The sequence below is a fragment of the Camelus dromedarius genome, chromosome 7, assembly GCF_036321535.1.
Source record: "Camelus dromedarius isolate mCamDro1 chromosome 7, mCamDro1.pat, whole genome shotgun sequence".
In the NCBI taxonomy this organism is placed as follows: Eukaryota; Metazoa; Chordata; class Mammalia; order Artiodactyla; family Camelidae; genus Camelus; species Camelus dromedarius.
Window position 1 is genome coordinate 45,786,446 of NC_087442.1, and position 15,870 is coordinate 45,802,315.

Here is a 15,870-nt window from a genome sequence, read left to right on the forward strand (position 1 = left end):
GAGCCCCTCATGAATTTTTTATTCTGGTCATTATACTTTCAGCTCCCTAATTTCTATTTGGTTTTTTCTTTTAATTTCTCTCTTTATCATTATTTTCTATTTGGTGGAACACTGTTCTCATATTTTCCTCTAATTCTTCAGAAATGGTTTCTTTTAGTTCTTTGAACATATTTTAATAGTTGATATAAAGTCTTTGTATACTTAAGTCTAACAACTAGGCTCCCTCTGGGACTTTTTACTGACTGAATTGTTTTCTTCCTATCTAGACCATACTTTTCCTGTTTGGTGTCTCACTTTTTATTTTTGCTTATAAGTGTACATTTTAAACACAATAATTTCCAACTTTGGAAATCAGATCCCCCCTCAAACCCAGAAATTGTTACTGCTAGTTGTTACTGATGATGATGATGATGTTTGCTTAGTGACGTTCTTCCACTAATTCTATGAAGTCTGTATTCTTAGTGGTCAGCTAATAATTGGATAAATGTTCCTTAAATGCCTGAAACCAGTGTCCCAACCTTTGCTAAGGCTGTGTGTATGTTGGGGCACACCCTCAACACTGGCAGTTTACAACTCTGCCTTTGCCTTCACAAGGCAGAACGTGTTTTCCAGAATCTCAAGGTCAGCCAGAGATGAAAGATTAGGACCTTTCCTGGGCATGCACAAAGCCCTGAACATGTGCATGGCCATATGGAACCCTAGGAATTTGTTGGAGCTTTTCAACGCACCCTATGAACATCATTCCCAGATTTTCCTATTAAACTGTTTATCGCAACAGGTATCACTGCCTCAGGCAGCTGTGACGTTGAACAGTTGCCACGGCTTTTTTCAACAAATGCCCTGAGTTAGGTCAAGGAAGACAAGCTCTATAAATGAGGCTTTTCCAAAGAGCTTCCAGACAGGTCAAATAGTGACAATTCTCTGGCAACAGGGCTTTATCAGATGCTTGAAACATTCTGCAAACTCCACTGGCTGTTAGACCACTGTCTTTCACAGCTAATATAATTGTGAGGCTGTTGGTTTATAAGGCTACTGCAGAGCTGGGGACAGGAAACGGCAATAGGGCAAGTTAAAACACTACAAAGCTTGCAATTCTTACCAAGAGTCAGATGTTTTTCTTGAACAAATACTCTTCAAATTGTTGCAGGTCCCTGGTTGATTCCCAGAGTTCGGAAAAAGTTGATTTTGGCAATTTTTTCCATGGCTCTTGTTGCTTTTATAAAGGAGCAGATTTTCAAAGATCCTTACTCCACCATTCCAGAACTGCTTCCACGTGTAGTTTTAATGGCAGAAGACATGGTTATACTAACAACTAAGAAATGATAAAGCATGTCATTTGCTGAGTTAAAAGAGAGATGCTAAGAATAAATTTAATAAATATTAACATTTAAATATACACTGAATTACTTAGCACTGATACTATGAAATGGTCCAGAGGCTCCCCATACATTTCTTTTGAGAAAGTTTATATTCTTAATTCTCTTTCAATACCTTGTTCTAAAACAGGATGTTTTCTTTGCCTTAATTACTTCAGTGAAATATGCCATCCTTGACTTTTTCCATACTGCCATTACTTCCCAAATCATCCTCTCTAGTTAGCTATTTCATTCTAAAACAAACAGGACTGTGTGATTCAACTGCTCATAAATTTGTAAGAGTCCCATCTCTTATAGAGCAAGTCACAACCCTGATTTGTCCCAAAAATACTTTTCTAAGCCTTTTTCTCAGCTACCCTGTGAATATCCTATACTCCAGTCAAATCCATGCTCTTTCACAAATCTACCCTTTGAGCTTAATTTCCTTTGTCTGAAATACTTTCTTCAAGTTCCAAACAAGCAGAATCCTACTGCACCTCTAAAATGAGTCAAATGTCTTCCTCAACCTCATTATCCCTCTCTTCCTTTCCTCTTCTTTGTGATGACACACATTTTGTTCTTGTAGCTTATTACATCATTCTCAGACTGCCCACAGGGCAGTGAACACATTTGTTTGCCTTTGCATTGTCCTTTCACCTATATACATATATTTCAAGAAACATTTGTGGCACTGAAGAGATACTTAGAAATTTGTCTCGTTTCACTTTATATTAATATTTGCCATTTTAAAATAAGAAATAAAAGTAAGTACTTTCTAACTTAGTATGCCACAAAATCTCAAACTCTAGCTTCATAAGAGAGAAGCTGCTGGGTATTATTTGAAAAAAAAGGAAGTCTCATTGTCAATTCAGGCAAATGCTGGCTAAATAAAACTGAACAGGTTTCTTTTCTGGAGAACTTTTTAGAACTTTTACCCTCTAATATGTGTGATCAATCTCCAACTTAATATTATGTTCCAAACAACTAATCACAGAATTCTTTTTGCGCTGAACATCCCAAGGGACTAGTATTCAGCAGAACACATTCGGAAAATGCTGATCTAATTCTTTATTTAAAAGAGTGAGTATAAGTAAAGTGATCTGTTCTTTGTCCCCTTGAATCCACATTTGCTTTAAACCTAACTGCTGTGTTTATTACTTAATCAGCTAAAATTAAGTTCTACTATAAAACAAGAAACCCAAAAAAGTAACAATAGCTTGAATGTGTGGCAATGATCCTCTTTAGTATGCATTACAATGACTTAAAGTGCTTGTTAAAACACAGACTGCCAGGCTCCACCCCCAGAGATTCTCACTTAGTAACTCTGGAGTGGTGCCAAGGTTCTGCATTTCTAATAAGCCTCCAGGTGATGCTGAGGCTGCTGATATAGAGACCACACTCTGATGTAAGAGTTTATTCTCTCAAATAACATGAAATCTTGAGACTAGTACAAAGGCTCCAGAATTATTAGGAACATCAGCTCCTTCTAACTTGCTGCTCCATCACCCTAGTTCATGAATTTCATCCTCCAGGTCATCTCATGGCCCAAGGAGACTGCTCAAATTCTAGCCACCATGTTAGCCATGTTATTAGCTTCCAGGCAATAGGAAAGGGGTAAGGGTAAAAGGGCACATCTCCAAACTAAGCTCCTTCTAAGGAGCCTTATTTGCAAAAACTTAGTCTAAAGGCTTCAACTAATAGAGAAAAATGGTAAATGCAATCTTTTAGTCAAGTACACTGCCACCCTAAATAAAACTTAATTACTACTAAGGAAGAAAGGAAGACTAGATTTTGAATAGGCATCTAGAGACTCTAACATACTTTAGTCTACATATACTTCAATAACTAAGTCCAATCGATCTGCCTGTTTCATATATTTGACCCATATGTTTCATCACTATTTCTCCTTTCCTAGATTCTTTTATCATTGCTCACCTACCTTATTATAATATTCTTTAAATCAGTCTTCCTATCCCTTATCCGGTAGTTGCTATAAGATGGATTTTGAGGGAGTTAAAACTGTTTAAAATTCTTCAATGACTCCACATTTCCTATAAAATTATAAAGTATGAGCATTTCTGTTTCACATAAAGCCCTCATCTATGACTATTCCCTGCGTCATATTCTACTATTAAACACAACAAACTGTTTCTCTCTTCAGTGCTTTCATCATGCTTTCTCTGCTAATTAAGATACTCCTGACCCTCCTTCACTTTTACTACTCACCTTTAAGATTTAACTAATGTAGTAACTCCTCCAGAAATCTCTCCCTGAGACCCCTCTTCCATAGGATGAGTACCTTTCCTCTGAAATCACATAAAAGCTCTGTCCAGAGATATCACTGGATATTACATATTGTATTATGAGGATCTGTTTAGATCTCCAGCTTTCACAATAGATTATGTGCTTTGTAAGTGTAAGGACCATGTTTGGTTTATCTTTATGTTCCCAGAATTGGGTACAAAGCAAATGCCGACTATCATTTGTTGAACATAAGTATTACCCTTCATCATGAACTGGCCTATACAATGAAAATCTGAGTTGGAACTGTCCAACAATCTAATAACCTTTTCTGTTACAAATAACATATTCTAATTACTCAATTCAAAAAAGTAACTACAAATGGAAAATTCTTCCTTAATAACTCTAGTTAAATGAAATTTCAAAGTATACAATTTTTTTTGCATAGCCAAACATCTTTTATTTTTCAGAACTAGAATACCAAAGACACAACCCAACTAGCTCCAGAACACTTCCAGACTTTTTATGTTTATTTAACCAAACTAAAAAAAGTTTTTAAAAGGAACATCTGCAACAACAAAATAACACTAATCTATCAATCAAAGTTCGCTTCACCATTTCTTGTCTTTTCCTTATGTTAATCCGAGCTCTCCACCTTTAATTCTTCTTCCTCTTTCTTTTGGGAATATTCAGTATCTTCTTCTGAGTTTGGAGATGATGTCTCCTTTGGTAGCACAAAACATTCAGCACTTACAACTTCTTCAGCAGTCACTGAACTTCTACAATAGATCAAGCTGCAAAGGAGGGATCTGACATTATCATCCTGCAAGAAAAAAGGGATGTTATAAAACAAGAATCAATAAAAACAAAACAAATGAACAAAAAGATAAATCTGTAAGGAGTATCCAATGCAAAACACTTAATCAAAATCAATTTTGCCTATTTAGATCTTTAAAGATTTCTATCAAATTCAGCTAGTTTTTACTGGAAAAGAATTAATCCACTATGAAAACAATGGGATCAAATCACAGGGAAAAAAATAGAAGGAAAAAAAATCACAGTTGAAATATATTAAAAACAAGTGTCTATCTAGCAAGGTTCTCGTTCAGATTTGATGGAGAAATCAAAAGCTTCAAAGATAAACAAAAGCTGAAAGAATTCAGCACCACCAAACCAGCTTTACAACATATGTAAAAGGAACTTCCCTAGCAATCAAACTATAAGAAAAGAGAACAAAAAGAAGAAAGAAAAAAAAAAAAAAACCCTACAAAAGATTGCTTTGGCAGTTCGGTTCTTTTATGATCCCATATAAACTATGGAATTGTTTGTTCTAGTTCTGTGAAAAATATGACTATTTTGACAAGGATTGCATTGTATCTGTAGACTGCTCTGGATAGTACAGCCATTTTGATAATGTTGATTCTTCCAATCCAAGAGCACAAGATACCTTTCCATTTCTTTGTATCATCAATTTCCTTCATCAATGTTTTACAGTTTTCAGAGTATAGGTAACCTCCTTGGTTAAGTTTATTTCTAGGTATTTTATTGTTTTTGATGCAATTGAAGTGTTTATGCCAGTAATAAAATTCAGATTTTTGAAGTGAAAAGAAAAACAAAAGTGAATGAAGGGCCGCAAATGGCAAAATATCCTTTCTTACTGGGTGAGTTGTACTCCATTACATATATATGCTGCATCTTCTTTATCCATTCATCTACTGATGTGCACTTGGGATGGTTCCATATCTTGGCAATTATAAAGTATGCTGCTGTTAATAGCAGGGTATATGTATCTTTCTGAATTCTTATTCTGCGGTTGGCTTTATTCCTTTGATAACTGTGTAAGTTTAAAAAGTTAAAGCTCTAAATATTCTTGGAAACAGTGAACAGTACATATATGTAAATTCTTGAAAAATATGTACAGTATATTGTGTATATGTATTTACATACAATATATTGTACATGTGCAAACTGTAATAATTCTACCTAATAAAACTGGAAAATTTTTTAAAAATTAAAATTTTTTAAAAAGGACATTTTTTAATTCCCCCTTTCCCTCTTTTTTGGGACACTAGTCAGAGTTTGATACTATGAAAATTTTACATTGACATTCCTGTCTGGAAGGGTAACCTCCGTTACATGGTCAAACGCTTCTAGTTTCACCTATGAAGTGACATCCTTTTGAAACACTTCTGCACCACTACCACCATCATCATCATTATGGAGACCAGAATTTATTATGTACCACTATTTTAAAGAATGTTATTTGTGTTATCACATGTAAATAACACTATAATGTTGCTCTTCCACTAGTTCCACCTCCCAAAATACCTGGGTATGCTTTTTTTGCTCCCTGTGATGACTCTAATTACAGCACATTTCACACTGAATAAAAATCACCTATTTATTGCTACTGTCCTCATCAGACTCTAAGATGCTTAAGGTCAGAAATTTTAGTTTATCACTTCATCTCCAACAGCAAACACAGTATCAGGGATATAGCAGGTATTCAGCAAATAATGCCCATACTTCATTCTACAGAATACGTTTTAAAACAGATTTTAAAATAGTATCTTTAGTAAGTATAAACTAAAACTTACAAAACCTAAATGAGAAAAAATAGCATATGCTCTTGAAAGCCACAAAAACAGATTTAGAACATGTAGAAAATCTTAGACAAAAAGGATCTCACCACAAATGTGTCAATTTTTAAGTTAATTTATAAACTTTACATGATTCCAATAAAATTCAGTTTTTCCCCTTGGAACTCGATAAATTAACTGTAAAGATCTTTTATAAGAATAATAAGCGAGGACAGATATGAAAGGCTCTGATAAAAAGTAGCAGTAAGGAAGGAACTAGCCTTCTCAAGTATTAAAAGATATCAAAGTCTGTTAATTAAAAAGAATATGGCACTGGGATATGAATAAACACATCAGTGGAACAAAATGGAAAAAATAAAAATATACTCCTGCACAAATAAAACTTTATTATATGAATCGGTGGCATTTCTAATGGAAGAAGGGGATAACTTTCCAATAAAAGGTACTAAGACAAATGGACCCAATGGAAAAAGATAAAATCAGATCTATTCCTCACACCAAACACCAGGATAATTATAACTGTATCAAAAATCTAAATGTATAAAATAAAATTACATAATTACTAGGGAAAAACAGTTGACTCAATTCCCAAAAGTAACTACAGCAGAAAGAATTTCTACCTTAAGCTTTTCACTCTCACAAATTATAAAATTATATAAAATTGGTTTTACACAGTTAAAGAACAAACAAAAAAGCAATCCCTAAATGTCAAAAGCAAAATCAAACAAATGGACTTAATTATGTATCAGGTAACATAATCACATAGAAAATTATTTCAATTGACTTTAAAACAAGTATTTTGGACTGTCCAATCTTAGTGGGATAAAGATCTAGTAAGATACTTCCTAAAGTCAAAAAGAAAGAACTTCAAAGAAATGTTTAACTATATTCAATAACCTATACTTTTTAATAATATTGTCATTTTTAAACTATCACATTCATTGTATGTAATTGTTAATACCACAAAAATTAAGATTACTAGTATCAAAGTAAGAAGGGACTTGTATTTAAAATTAAGTAAAAAGCCTATAATCTTGAATCTGATTTGGAAATATCTATATAATGTCTGTATTCATTCTTCTTTTTCTAATAAAAAATGCACTTCCTATTGAAAAATCCCAACCAACAATGATCAATCTTTGCATCCAAATTTTTGTCTCTAAATTTCCTACTAAAAGGATTATAGGTTCCTTGGAAAAATGGTTAATTCCAGTTATTAGGCAAGGAATGTACAAGATAATCAGGGACATCTTATGCAAAAAGCAAGTTATAAAAGACAATCTGATTTGTGACAAAGATCACAGGATACATCTTGAATAGGGTCCTCAAAAAATTAGAAATTGAGCAAAAACACTGACTTTTTAAAATGACTTCAACAATCTGAGACACATTAAAATGTTTAAATCCATGAGATTATAATGATACAACTTAAAATAAAAAATTTTAATTTGATACCTTTTAGAGACTGCTAAGAAACAAATTCATTACTCTTAAAATTGCTTTCCCTGGATGAACTAAAGTTTAGGGTAACCCAATTAACTGTTGAGGCAAAGTTTACCTTTATAGTAACATTCCAATTCATAAACAGAGATGCAATAACAGAACTGGAAAATCACCATTCTTCAACAAAATAAGGTGTCTAGACTACAATCATTAATTGATGCTAAAACTATTAGGCAGTTTAGAATGGAAAAATTAGATAATGAATGGAACAGTTTAAGAAAGACAGAACAGTGTAAGAGATAATGAATGAAACAATTTAAGAGACCTTAGAGATAACTTGAAGCATACCAACATCCGCATTATAGGGGTTCCAGAAGGACAAGAGAGTGAAGGAGGCTGAAAATGTATGATGAAATTATGACTGAAAACTTCCTAAACCTGAAGAAGGAAACAGATATCCAGGTCTAAGATGCACAGACAGTCCCAAACAAAATGAACCCAAACAGACCCACACCAAGATGTATAACTAAAATGTCAACAGTAAAAGATAAAGAGAATTATAAAGGCAACAAGAGAAAAAAAGAGTCACATACAAGGGAACTCCCATAAGATTTTCAGCTGATTTTTCTGCAGAAATTCTGCAGGCCAGAAGGGAGTACAATAATAGATTCAAAGTAAGAAAGGGGAAAGTCTTGTACCTATGATACTCCACCCAGCAAGATTATCATTTAGAATTGAAAAAGAGATAAAGAACTTCTCAGACAAGAAAAAACTAAAAGAATTCATCAATACTAAACAAGTAATCTCACAGAGTTTTCTCTAAGTGGAAAAGAAAAGGCTGTAACAAGAAGAAAAAAATATATAGGAAAGGAAAAATGCCACTAGTAAAGCAAATATATAGTAAAGGCTGATGATCAACCACTTAAACAAGATAATATGAAGATTAAAAGACAAAAACATTGTAAAAGCAAATATAAGTACAATAATGAGTTAAGAGATATGCATGAAGAAGGAAAATATGACATCTAAGCCACAAAATATGGAGAGGGAAGTAGAAAATATAGATCTTTTAGAATGTGTTTGAACTTAAATGACTACCAATTTAAAACTAGTAGATATAGTTATATGTCAACATATATGAAGCCAATGGTAACCACAAATCAAACACCTTCAAAAGATACACAAAAACTGGAAAGAAAGGTACATAAGCATATTACTAAAGAAAATCATCAAACCACAAGGGAAGAAACAATAAGAAGAAATAAACAAGAGAACTACAAAAACAACCAGAAAAAAAGGTAATAAAATGGCAATAAATACATACCTATCAATAGTTACTTGAAATGTCAATGGACTAAATGCTCTAATCAAAAGACATAAGGTAGCTGATTATATAAAAATCAAGGCCCATCTGTATACTGCTTACAAAAAAGCTCACTTCAGAGTGAGAAAATATTTGTAAAAGACATACCTGATAAAAGACTGTTATTCAAAATATATAAATAACTCCTAAAACTCAACAATAAGAAAACATGATTAAAAAATGAGCCAAAGACCTTGCCAAATACCTCACTAAAGAAGATATACAGATGGCAAATACGCATATGAAAAGATGCTCCATATCGCGTCATGAGGGAAAATAAACTAAAACAACAATATACTATTACGTATTTATTAGAATGGCCAAAATTCAAAATATTGACCAAATGCAAGCGAGGCTGTAAAGCAAAAGGAACTCTCATTCACTGCAGGTGGCAATGAAAAATGGTACAGCTACTTTGGAAGACAGTTTGACAGTTTCTTAAAAATCTAAATATACTCTTACCATACAATCCAGCAACTGCACTCCTTGGCACTGACCCAAGGAAATGAAAACTATGTCTACATAAAAACCTGCAACTGGATGTTTATAGCAGCTCTATTCATCACTGCCAAAACCTGGAAACAACCAAGTTGTCCTTCAGTAGGTGAAGGGATAAATAAACAAGTACATTAAAACAATGGATTCAACGCTAAAAAGAATTGAGCTAACAAGCCAAGAAAAGACATGGAGGAACCTTAAGTGCATATTATTAAGTGGAATAAAGCCAAAATAAAAAGGCTGCATACTTTATGACTTCAACTATATGACATGCTAGAGAAGGCAAAACTATGGAGACAGTAAAAAGATAAGTCTCCAGGGACTTGGAGAAAGTAAAGATGAATAGGTAGAGCACAAAGAATTTTTGGGGCAGTGAAAATACTCTGTATGATATTATGATCGTGGATACATGTCATCATGCATGTGTGCAAACCCTAAGAATGTATAACACCACGAGTGAACCCTAATGTAAACCATGGATAATGTCAATGTAGGTTAATCAATTGTAACAAAATGTACCACTATGTTAGGAGATGTTGATAATGGATAAACTGCATATGTGGGGGATACATGGGAAATCTCTACCTTCTCAAATTTGCTGTGAACCTAAAACTGCTCTTAAAAAAGTAAAGTCATAAAAGCAGTCGTAAAATACAAAATAAATATGTTCTTAAAAAAAATGGCAAGAGAATTTTTTATAGTCAGATCATTATACTTTCATAGACTTGTTCATTGCCATAATTAACACCTTAATATCTAGTCACACTGAGGACTACATAATTTCAAAGATTTTAATATTTCCATGTTTTAGTGCAAGTTACTGTGTTTACCTGAAATGCCTATCACCTCATTCTACCTCTTGTAAAATCCTAATTCAATATTGAAGATTCACCTATTCAAATAACTATTTGGTGGCATTTTTTAACAACCTCTTGCCTCCTCCTCTCTCTGCCAAATTAAAAATTAGTTTCCTTCAAAGTATTTTCTTAATATTCTATATATAGATCTTGGTTGTTTAACTTGTTCATATTTCTAAATTATTAATTTCTTCAATGCTGCAATCCTAGAAACCAGTACCAATTCCTGATATAGAATAGGTACTCAAAATACATTGGCTATACCCATACCTCAAAGCAATTAGCAATGACACACATGTATGACAAAGAAAAGACACAGCTAGATACGTACAAAAAGTAGTAAAACATTAGTTTCAATATAATGTGATCTTTGAAGATACAGCAAAGACTGTCTTTCCTTAATTATTACACAGAATACTTACATAATTTGTGTGACAAACATACAATTCAGCAGTACTCTCCAGCAGTAATTTTCTGCCAAGAGTGTAAGTTAGGGTGCTTAAATTTTTCAATACTTCTTTAGTGTGAATGCTATTTTGTATTCCTGCAAATCTTCAGTCAAATATAAGTCTTATTACTGCTACACATCTATATCTCAGGTTTCCAACCATTAAATGACAAAAAGGTCACATACCAAATGAAACTGATCCACCTTTGGAATTCCTTCCTCATTTGTCTCAAATTCCTGATTTTGAACAGAAAGCTGTTAAAGAGAATAAGAATGAATAAATTCCCAATGTATTAAAATACCAATCCTATAGCAGAGGCCAATCTGAAACTCTTTAGGTTCTAGAGAGAAGAGATCAAAGAAAGCACATTACTTCTAGCAAAATAAAAATATCTTCATTAAAAAAAAAAAAAAAACACCACCACTACTTGTTCACAAGCAACCAAACAGTTACTGGGGCTCCTAAAGTATCAATCAAGAGTTGATGCACATACTATAAGCACTTTTAATATTTCCTCACCTTACAAGCAAATATATTAATATGCAGTAGCTTACACTGTATTGGCTTCATCAGTACTCATATATTAAACACAAAGAAAATTTATCAGGCAAGTTTGCTTCCTCATTAATACCTAACCTGTGTTCAAGAAATACTTGCTAACTTTTATAAACTATCAAATATGGAGAACTTCTTACATACACAAAGATAATCTGAATCCCATGTATTTATCACTCAGCCCCAACAACCATCAACCAATGATCACTCTTGCCCTATGTACAAACCCATATATATTATTTTTGAGGAAAATCCTATATATCTCATAATTTCATCTATAAATGTTTTACTACATATTTCTAAAAAATAAAGTCTTACTTTGATATAATCACAATATCACACTAAAAAATTAATAATTCTTGAATATAAAATATCAAGTTTTCTAATTTTAATCACCTCATATTTTATTTTCTTATCATTTACTTAAACCCAGATTTAAATAAGTTCCACATACTGTAATTTAAAAATGAATAAAAGGACTTCTAAACTATTCCTGCTCCTCACCACTAAGTTCAGAAACAACATAAAAGACAACAAAAAGAGATCTCTGACAGGTCAAAAGAGGAAGGAAAACTGATGAGAGACCCCAGGACTTGAGGAACAACATAGTGACAGGATGTCTTATAACCTTCCTCCATCAAGGAAGATTAAAGCCTTATTTTGACACAATCACAATATAACAATAAAAATTAATAATTCTTTAATATAAAATACCCAGTTTTCAAAAAGAAGGTGACTTAAATAGCATAAACTCAAAGAAAATTATTGGAATTTCTGACAACTAAAAACAAAGAAAAAATCTTGAGTGCAACCAAAGAGAAACAAAACATTAATATAGGAATATCAATTTGAGTAACAGAGGATTTTTCATGTAAAACCATGGAGATTAAAAGGAAGTAACACAACCACCATTTTTTTAACTGATAAAGAAAAGAACTTTCAAACACAAATTCTACATCCAGTGAAACTATCCTTCAGGAATGAAAGTGAAATCAAGATGTTTCTACGTGAAGGGAAAATAGAAGAATTTTTCACTAGAAGACAAACTCTTAAAGAATGGCTAAGTACCTCAAACAAAAAGGAAATGAATTTTTCAGAAAGGAATGTTGCAGCATCAAGAAGGAAGAAATAACAGTGTACAGAATAGAAACATAAATACCAAAGACTATTCTTCTCACCATGAGTTTCCTAAAGTATATATGATGATTAAAACAAGTTATAGCATTATCTGATGCTCAAGATAATGAATGATATTTAAAAGTGGGGAGGGTAAAGGAACCCAAATAGATTTCTATGCTTCGCTCAAACTATTAAAACACTCATACCAGTAGAATAGGCTTAATTTCCAGAATATATAACAGATACAAGTTTAATAATAAAAAAAAACCCAATTCAAAAATGGGCAGAAGACCTAAAAAAGCAATTCTCCAATGAAAACATACAAATGGCCAACAGGTACATGAAAAAATGCTCAATATCACTAATTATCAGAGAAATGCAAATCAAAACTAAGACAACATATCACCTCATACCAGTCAGAATGGCCATCGTTCAAAAGTCCACAAACGATAAATGCTGGAGAAAGTGTGGAGAAAAGGGAAGCCTCCTGTACTGTTGGTGCAGCCAACAGTGGAAAACAGTATGGAGTTTCCTCAAAAGACTAAAAATAGACTTACCATATGATCCAGCAATCCCACTCTTGAGCATATATTCAGAGGGAATGTTAAATCAAAAAGATACATGCACCCCAATGTTCATATCAGCACTATATGCAATAGCCAAGGCATAGAAGCAATCTAAATGTCCATCAGCAGATGACTGGATAAAGAAGTTGTGGTATATTTCTATAATGGAATATTACTTGGCCATAAAAAATAATAAAATAATGTCACTTGCAGCAACATGGATGGACCTGGAGACTATCATTCTAAGTGAAGTAAGTCAGAAAGAGAAAGAAAAATACCATATGATATCACTTATATGTGGAATTTTTAAAAAAAGACCAACGAACTTATTTATAATAAGAAACAGACTCACAGACAGAGAAAACAAACTTATGGTTACCAGAGGGGAAGGGCGTGGGAAGGGATAAATTGGGGGTTCTAGATTTGCAGATACTAATATACATAAAATAGACAAACAACAAGTTTATACTGTATATTACAGGGAACTATATATAGTATCTTGTAGTAACCAATGGTGAAAAATATGAAAACGAATATATGTATGTTCCTATATGACTGAAGTATTGTGCTGTATACCAGAAATTGACACAACATTGTAAACTGACTTTACTTCAATTAAAAAAAATATATTGGAAATTTAAAAGCAGTTAAAGTAAAATGAGAGAACTGGAAGTCCTGTCCAGATATATATTGGATTGGATTCTATTACTTTTGTAAAATAGAAATTATAGGGAATCACAAAATCATGGTTTTGGAAGATAACTGAAATGGCATGAAGGTATGGGTCTCAAGTTGTTAAGGAGGTCCAAAAACTGCAAGGCTACGTTATTCAATGAGTGATCATTATGACCACTAACATATTCTAGGAATAAGTTTGAAGTTGGAATAAAAAGAAAATCTTTATAAACAATTTTCCAAAGAAATATATAAGGGGCCATGGTTGAGACATGGCTGAGTAGATGAACTCATCAAGGAAACATGGCACATTTTATTTTTTAAATAGTATTTCAGCACATAATTGTGGCTAAAATTTAAACATTCATTTGGATATGGTAAAGGCATGCATTCCATAATATTCCAGCAACTACTCTGCACCAGGCACACACTCTTAGGCATTTAGAATACAGGAGCAAACAAGACAAACTGCCTTAAAGGAGCTTACATTCTACTGGCAGAGCAGACAATAATAAAGATAAATAAAAGAAACGTATAGTATGTTAAGAGAAAATTCAAGTAGGGAAAAAGGTTGCATTTCAGAGAAAGTCATGCTAAAAAAGCGTCACCTGAATAAAAGAGCCAATCGCTTTTATTTTAAAATTATTCAGCTTCCTCACAGCAGCACCCACACACAAACACAATTTTTTTCACTATAACGCCAGAAGTGCTGTACTATTTTTAATGGGTTCTAGAAATGTCTTTAAAAATTTCATTATAACCTGAAAAAATATAGAAGCATCTTAATACAAATGACTTTAAGACTATCTTCCAAATATACCAGTTAAAAGATACAGTTTACTGCTGGAGATGGAAGGGTTGCCAACACTCAAAACACTAGAATTTTTGAGTAGTTGAAGGCAGTCTTCAAAATATTTCCGTCATTCAATCTGGGTCTCATAACAAAAATGATCCTAAACCAGAATATCTTACAATATGCCTCAAAATATCTATAGTCAGTATTCTAGTGTTTTGACATCAAATAAGCTGTTACTTTTATTTTTGCTAATTCTAAAACTTTTAAAAGCCATAACATGATAGTAATCTACTGATGGCTCTGGAAATAAGATTTCTGCTAATGATTCCAGTTTAACTCTAAACATTGCCTTTTCAAGCACAACCCTTGGGTATGTGCCTTTGTACACATTTTACACTAGGTTCTTCTATTGTAACCTGCTTTATTTGAGGAGGAAGATCAAAATATCCATAACCTTTGGAACTAAACTAAATTTCCTATCCAAAAAAATTGTTTAAAAAAAGAACCTGAACAACTAGAAAACATTTTTAAGATATCACAATAGTTCCAAAAAATGGAATACTTAGGTATAAAATCTAACAACACATGGATAGGATCTACACACTCAAAATAACAAAATGCTGATGAAACAAATCAAAGAAGACTTAAAAAATGGAGGTCATGGATTAAAAGATTTAACACAGTAAAGATGCAATTACTCAAAATGCCACTTCTCCCCAAACTGATCTGTTCTATTCAAAATCACAGAAGCTTTCTGTACATATAGAAAAGCTGTTTCTAAATGTATCTGAAAAGGCAAAGATACCTGAACTGCTAAAACAATTTGAAAAAACTGTTTTACTAATCATACTACCCAATTTTAAGATAAACTATCTTACTACTATATACTACTTATACTTAAACTACCTATACTTAAACTATCTTACTATATACTACTTACTACTATAAAAATACAGTAATCAAGACAGTGTAGTATTGGTAAACAGATACACAGATCAATGAAACAGAATAAAAGTCCTGAAACAGATTCACACAAATATTACCAACTGATTTTTCACAAACATGCAAAGGAAATGCAGTAGAGAATCACTGTCTTTTTAATAAATGGTGTTGAAACAACTGGACAACCCATATGCAAAAAAATGAACTTTGACATAAACCTCACTTCTTACAGAAAAATTACATCAAAACAGATCCTAGATCTAAATGTAAAACACATAACTATAAAGCTTTTAAAAGAAAATATAAGAGAAAATCTTTATAACCTAGGGTTAGGCAAAGATTTCCTATATACAATACTAAAAGCATTATCTATAGAAGGAAAACAACAATAAGTTAAACTTCATCAAAATT

General features: G+C 32.6%; 1 protein-coding gene across 1 annotated transcript in view; it reads right to left on the bottom strand.

Moving 5' to 3' along the window:
• Positions 1 to 4,191: 4,191 nt before the first annotated feature.
• Positions 4,192 to 15,870, bottom strand: part of STK31 (serine/threonine kinase 31) — a 63,205-nt gene continuing 51,526 nt past the window's right edge. The window contains 2 exon segments of the mRNA XM_031455055.2: positions 4,192 to 4,419; positions 10,992 to 11,060. Of these exon segments, the coding sequence (XP_031310915.2) occupies positions 4,192 to 4,419; positions 10,992 to 11,060 (297 nt within the window).